This window comes from Opisthorchis viverrini (assembly GCF_000715545.1).
Source record: "Opisthorchis viverrini unplaced genomic scaffold opera_v5_133, whole genome shotgun sequence".
Lineage (NCBI taxonomy): Eukaryota > Metazoa > Platyhelminthes > Trematoda > Opisthorchiida > Opisthorchiidae > Opisthorchis > Opisthorchis viverrini.
This window is the reverse complement of record NW_008751791.1, coordinates 119,958-127,006: the sequence shown is the minus strand read 5'-3', so window position 1 is coordinate 127,006 and position 7,049 is coordinate 119,958. Positions and strand designations below refer to the sequence as shown.

The window sequence follows — 7,049 nt, the reverse complement described above, 5'->3', positions numbered from 1 at the left end:
GCACAGCTACTTTAGGGTGACCTACGACCAGTAGGCCGTAAGGTTATAAGCTAATTGTGGGTCACTGTGGATCGGTGCTATCAACGCGGTTAGTGTATATCTTGTTGGAATCGGTGTGCTAGCATTATGACAAACAAAAAACCAACTGTACATCGTTGTGCATGTAAGCCTTGCGGCGGACTATGTGCCACCTGTTCGCCCAGTGTTTCTGTGACAAAAATACATATATTCCATTGATAAATTCGAGCTCTTTGAATAGGGGAGTAACGCAAGATGACCTCGTGTGCAAACACTACACTCACTGGCTGCATGTTCGCCGCCAGTTTGTCCGTCTGAAAAGTACTCAACAGACGTATTTCGCCCATCATTTCCCTGTACAAGCCCAACGGCCTAAGCATAGCAGAAAACGGTTTACTTTACGCGAGAGCACACAACCGGTATTCTACTACCCATGGCATGGATGACTAGACAGGCGTGCCAAATCGGTTTGCTGTGTGTGCTTTATTGACATTAACAACGTCCTGAAAGCGTCAAAACAGCGCTGTCTGTTGCTACTGGACAGCTAGCGCTGCGTGTGCAGCTTGCAATTGGCAAGTGCACCCAACTGAATATTTTTTTGGATCCACCGAATTTCCGTTAGCTTTGGTGGCCGTCTGTTGTATTGACAGTATACACACTCGCAACGCAAAATAGTGTTGGTGATTCGATTACAATTTGCATGAAAGGAAACTACATAGTTTTCTTTCATGTATTCATTTAACGCTTTCTCAAACGTCGTACAGGATGAAAACTGGACGGAAACCCATTTCACAGCCATATCTAAAATTGGCACTGCAACTGACGAACGTATTTGCGTACCATATGCCGAGATACGGAATGCGATTAGATGAAAAAAATTCCGGGGAACTAAGGCAAATAATGGTCCTTTTGGGTGTGATCATACACACAGCAAAATGCCGCACTTATAAGTAAAAAAATTTCATTTCACATACTAGGGTTTCAAAGAAATAAGCATCTGTCGAATAAGAACCAGCAAAAAATTCAGCCTCTTCGGGAAAAGAGATCACAACTATTTCCCCAGAAGACTATTTCAGGAGACACAGAAGATGGGCAGATATTTCGCAAGATGCGAAACTACTGTAAAGAAAAAACCCATCAATGGGGCATATGAAGACAGGCTATGGAATTATCCTTTGCTTGGGAAATCAGAGCGGATAACCACGTTTTCATTGAGGTTCAGAAATAGGCAGCCTACGGGCAGATCGATAAAGTTACGGTAAGTCTACAGGAAAACCACTCACTCTATCTCTGTGTCATCACCACATCCAAAATTGGCAAGGGCTAATACGGATAGCCTCAGGCAAAACTGGTCTGCCCGGCATAGGATTTTTCTTGGTTCTTGCACAAAACAAACCCTTGAGCACACTGAATCCAGGGCAGGTTTACTTAAGGATCCTGAAGGAAATGATTCGCGCATCAGGGAACACCTCTATTTGATATTTTGTCAGTCAATTATTTAAAGTAACCTCCTGGGGGAGAAGGTTTGTAGGTTAGATAGGGTAGACGGTCGCTGGCTTGTTCGCTCAGCTGAGGAATTTGACTGCAAACGTTTCATCGACAACTGAGGTGACATCATCAGTGCGTTATTGGGGAGCGTAGTTTTGCGTAGCGGTGGGTTAGTGGTTGTGCGTTGAGTAGTGTTACGTGTGCGTTAATATACGTGCTATTAGTCGTGGATGAACTTTGACCGCTATTAGTTGTTCGGTCGGGCGGTTCAATTGGTTGCTCTGTTACCCCGTGTCCTCATTCGCCGATGTCCACGTGACCTTTGAGCTTGGCACCCCCGCCGTCGTAATCTGGCCGACATTGAGGTGACTTTTGTCTTTCCGAGTTCCGGTTTGTCACCTTTATTGATTTGATTCCGAGGAGTTCCTTGGTTCTTTGTTTGTGAATCCAATATTCGATGTTCCTTGGGTGTTCCGGTTGAGATGTTGGTCTTTTGCACGTAGATGTGCGTAAATTGGATCCAGTTCGATGCACCGGTTGATCGATTTTGCCTCGGGATACCATCCCTCCAGAAATTCTCTTTCGAGTCGCGTATCTCTGTATACTGAAATTTTTGCATTTTACAGATTCAATTTGTGGCCTTCTTGGTACTCGTGTGTAGATATCAAGGACATATGGTCATGCCTCCCGACAACCGCTTTGTGTTTGTCTATTCATGTGCATAATTTCCTCCCAGTTTGTCCAACGGAGAATTTGTTGCGGTCGTTGCAGCTGATTTGGTACATCACATTGTTCCTCTTGGGTTTGTCTCGGTTGTCCTTCGGTCTAGAGATTAATTTCCTTAGGGTAGTATTCGTGCGTGTGTGCCACGAAGATTCCTTTTTGAGCCAATAATCTGGTTGGGAGTTCTGATATATTCTTGATGTAAGGTAGGACTACCGTGTGGTGGCTTGTTCTTGCTGTTGCTGTTGTTGGGATGCCTTTTTCTTCAAGCCTCTCTCGATAAAACACCGTGGATATCCATTGTTCTGGAACACACTGAATAGATGGTTTTCCTCCTTTCGCAGTTCTGTGGTGCTGCACTGTGTCTGCGCTCTCTTGGACAAGGTTTGCACGCAGCTCTTTTTGTGGTTCACCGGATGATTGGTGTTGTAATGCAGTAGTTGATCCGTATGAGTCTCTTTAATGTATACGCACGTTTCTAGGGTCCCATCCAGCTGTCTGTTAATCAAAACGTCTAACAATGGTACCCGATTGTTTCTTTCCAGTTCGATTGTAAACTCGATATCTTCAAACACAGTTTTGCGCAGTTCATTTGTGTCGTGTACTGAATCCCATTTCATGATGACAAAGGTGTCGTCCACGTAGCGGATATACAGCGTTGCACTGATGACCGGCAGTATCGCATGCTCTAACCTTTGCATTGCCGCCTCAGCAAAAAATCTTGATATTGAGGATCCCATTAGAGTTCCTTTCAGCTGTTGACATATTAGTCCATCAAAGTTAAAATACGTATCCATGTAAATATCCAACAGTTTGTGTATACTTTCAGGTTTCATTGTTTCTGTCGTGTTCGAATTATTCTGAGGGAGTTCTGCTATGGTTTCCCGTGCGAGGTTGTGATTGATTGAATGGAACAGTGATGTGACGTAAATGAAAGCATGACTCCATCGTCTCCTATACCGAAGTTCCGTAGTTTGCGTAGGAATTGACTTGCATTTTTGGCTGTGTGTTCCGATCCAGAAATTAAGTGTTTCAGTCTTCTCCATAAGTCTTTTGAAAATCCGTAAGTTTGGGTTCCCGGAAGTGAAACAATTAGTCCTAATGATGTTCCTTCTTTGTGCACCTTTTTAGTCCGTAGAATTGTGCAACGTTGGTATCATCGGCTTTCATTTTCCATCGTCCCTGCCTGGTTATCCCCTGCGTTGCTCGCAGTTTCTTGAGCGTCATGTTAATTGGATTAATGATGTTTGAAGATGGAACATGGTCGTTTAGTTTGTAGGTCGTGGTGTCATTTAGCAGGTGCTTAGCCTTTTCAGTGTAATCTGGCTTGTCCATCATCACTGTGAAGTGCCTTTTGTCCGTCGGTAGTTTTACGACTGTTTCATTCTTTCGAAGATTCGTGAGAGCATCTCGTTCTTATTTGGAAATCGGTTGCATGTTTCTATTCCGTGTGATCGCTGGTACGATTGTCTATCGGATCTGTTGTTAAACTTCCTCGGACATTTAGTTTGTCTTCAGGGAGTGTTTTAAGCTGGCTAGGTAATCTTTGTAAGACGCGTCCTCGACTTTGAATTTGAGCCCCTTCATTAGTGGTTAATGTTCGGCTGTGTTAAGTCGGCTGGCAGATAAGTTCTTGATCCAAGCGTCAGAATTGTTTTGTTCGTTGTTCCACGTGCGCTTGCGCAATTTTGTTTGCATGGCTGCTCTACGCTTTATCTTGAAATTATCTACTAGGCTTTTGATTGCTATTTCGAGTACTCCCAAGTGCTGTGGACCGTTTTACTCTCGGTGAGTACTCTTTCGTATTTCCTAAGACGATTGCAAGCATCTGTTATAAGTAACTTCACCCTTCGTCTGCCATACTGTATTGCTAAGGCCCATGCCTGCGGATGGTCTAGTGCCGATCTGCGATTGGTACTGGGTGGTAGCGCATTCCTACGTAGACATTCATGGAGAGAGTGTAATTGTTCGCGTGCAGAGGCTTGGCGGCAGGCAACCTCTACGTGCAAAAGACCAACATCTCAACCGGAACACCCAAGGAACATCGAATATTGGATTCACAAACAAAGAACCAAGGAACTCCTCGGAATCAAATCAATAAAGGTGACAAACCAGAACTCGGAAAGACAAAAGTCATCTCAATGTCGACCAGATTACGACGGCGGGGGATGCCAAGCTCAAAGGTCACGTGTACATCGGCGAATGAGGACACGGTGTAACAGAGCAGCCAATTGAACCGCCCGACCGAACAACTAATAGCGGTCAAAGGTCATCCACGACTAATAGCACGTATATTAACGCACACGTAACACTACTCAACGCACAACCACTAACCCACCGCTACGCAAAACTACGCTCCCCAATAACGCACTGATGATGTCACCTCAGTTGTCGATGAAACGTTTGCAGTCAAATTCCTCAGCTCAGCGTAAATGTAGCCTTCTCTTTACTTGAGAGGAATTGATCGTCACGAAGATTTTTATATCTACCAACCACTTATTCCCCAGCAGCTCAAGGCCAGGTAGTTTCGTTAGCATGCAGTGCAAGGCGATAGAACGTTTTTCGAAGTGTGCAATCTTAAACCACCCCATCATAGATATATCCTCATTCCCGATTTAGCGAGTGAACGGTATCCTCGGGTGACGCGTGATACTGAAACCTTGAGAAAACAAACCAAATTCAGAGCTTGATTTCTATACAGTACTAATAACGTAAGACATAAATTCACAAATTATACAAAACTCGAAAGTAGATACTTGGACTTCAAGAGGACGGATAAAATGAGCAAACGCACTCCCACGTGAGACAGTCAAAACTGCACCAAGTTGGCAATAGATGGCTGCATGACCTCAAGTCAAATGAAGTGAAGTGATAAGGAAAAACAAACGCCAGTTCATCTACACGCACCAAACACGACAGTGGAGTGGGGCTACAAATGAGAACAGAATAAACGCGGGGGATTTCAAATGTCAGCGCAATGGATGACACACCTGGAACAACATAGATTCCTCGTTAATCGTTCTTGCATGACAAACATGCTCATGTTTATAGTGAGCCTAACGAAGGGACCACTTAGGTGCTTTTCAAAAACAATCGATCAAGTCGTGCACATTCGATATCTCCACAATACCGAACCGCCTGTTATTCGAGGATACATTATATGGTATTAGGTATGATAGCCAGGACATTCTTATGAAAATTCTGCTCCATTCACTCTTCTTCTGCACCGCACTTTCTTGAATTCGCTCAAGACACAGTCCTAAAATCATTTCTCTTTCTGACATGCAGCAAGAACCACCCAACGTTCGATTTCCAACACCGGCCTCCTGTAACTGGCCACAGAAGCCGCAAACCACCGGTGACTAGACTCCCACCTTCTTCTTTGTGATGATGATACAACTCACAGTTCGTTGCTACAGTTAGTTATTACCACCACAATAAATCCAAATCGATCTCCTTCCTGGAATCTTCCTTAATATATTCCTAGATACTTTCTACCCCGTCGTAGTCTGAAAGGTAGATCACCGCTGACAGCGTAACTCGACACAGCAAGAAGAGAACACGCCTTTCACGAAGTACAGAATTTGTATGGTGTGTATGCATACATATTTCTTTGCCTTCATTTAAACAAAAGTTATTCGGTATGAAGAGAAGGGGAATAAGCTGAGATTTAGTGAGAGATAGAAAGTGGTACAGTTTGAGTAATGATAAGTTATAAAGAAAGTACTAATGAACAATGGTCAGAAGGATCACCATTGAACTCCCCCGCTAGAGCGTTGCATAAACAAAATAAACGCTCGACAAAAAACGCTACCAAGATATGTAATTGTGCAGCTTCTCTGGCCAAGTCACTTTTCTACCAGAACGAGTGTGAACAACAGGCTGTAAGTTATCCGGCTTTTAAGCTGCCATGCCATTCGTGTTAAGCGGAGGCGTAGATAAGCGTTGTGATTGGTTGATAGGAGAGTAAACGGTGGGATCAACGTGCGCTACTTTTAGTCGATCGACGCTGACGGTATCTTGAACACCTTCTTTGTCGATGACGAAATATTTAGGTCGGCGCGAGATAACGCGGTATGGGCCGATGTACGGTGGCTGTAACGGTTTCTTCACCTGATTAACCCTAACGAAGACGAAGTCCCAATATTTTAGCACTGGGGAGACTTGTGATGCAGGAGCATGTATACGCGTTGGTTGAGCTCTAAGGTGTCTCACAAAGGAGCGTAAACGATTAACATACATTGTTGGGTCTATTCTCACTGCTTCCTTTGGCTCAGCAACAAACTCACCAGGGAGTCGGAGAGGGCTGCCGTAAACCATTTCGGTGGCGAACAGCCTAAATATTTTTTCACTGCAGATCGGATCCCCAAAAGCACGGGCGGGAGATTCTCTGTCCAATTTTGAGGATTGCCGTGAACAATCGATGCTGCCCTCAGCTGCCGATGGAAACGCTCGACTAAACCGTTGGCACACGGGTGGTAAGCGGTAGTGTGGATGTGCGTCGAGCCAAGGAGACGGCTAGGGTCTCGAAAGAGCGAAGACTGGAACTGTGGACCGCGGTCCGTAGTGGTTGTTTTTGGTACTCCGTAATGGGCAATCCATGACTCGAGAAAAGCTTGAGCCACGGTTTCGGAGTGTGTCTTTGATCGGCACGGCGATAGGCCAGCGTGTAAGACGGTTAATGCATGTGAAAACATACAAAATTTTGTGACGGAGGTCACGGGCCAACAAGGTCTATGTGAACATGACTGAACCGCCTGTCAGGACTGGAAAAATGGCCGAGAGGAGTAACAGTATGTCGATGGACCTTGCTCTTTTGA

The 7,049-nt window shown here is 44.7% G+C and overlaps 1 protein-coding gene across 1 annotated transcript in view; it reads right to left on the bottom strand.

Annotated features, from left to right (window-relative positions):
* Positions 1–398, bottom strand: part of T265_06478 (hypothetical protein) — a gene marked incomplete at both ends in the record, with an annotated part of 8,762 nt that extends 8,364 nt beyond the window's left edge. The window contains one exon of the mRNA XM_009171752.1: positions 147–398. Coding sequence (XP_009170016.1) covers positions 147–398 — 252 coding nt within the window. The remainder of the gene's footprint in view (positions 1–146) is intronic.
* Between the last annotated feature and the right edge of the window lie 6,651 nt (positions 399–7,049).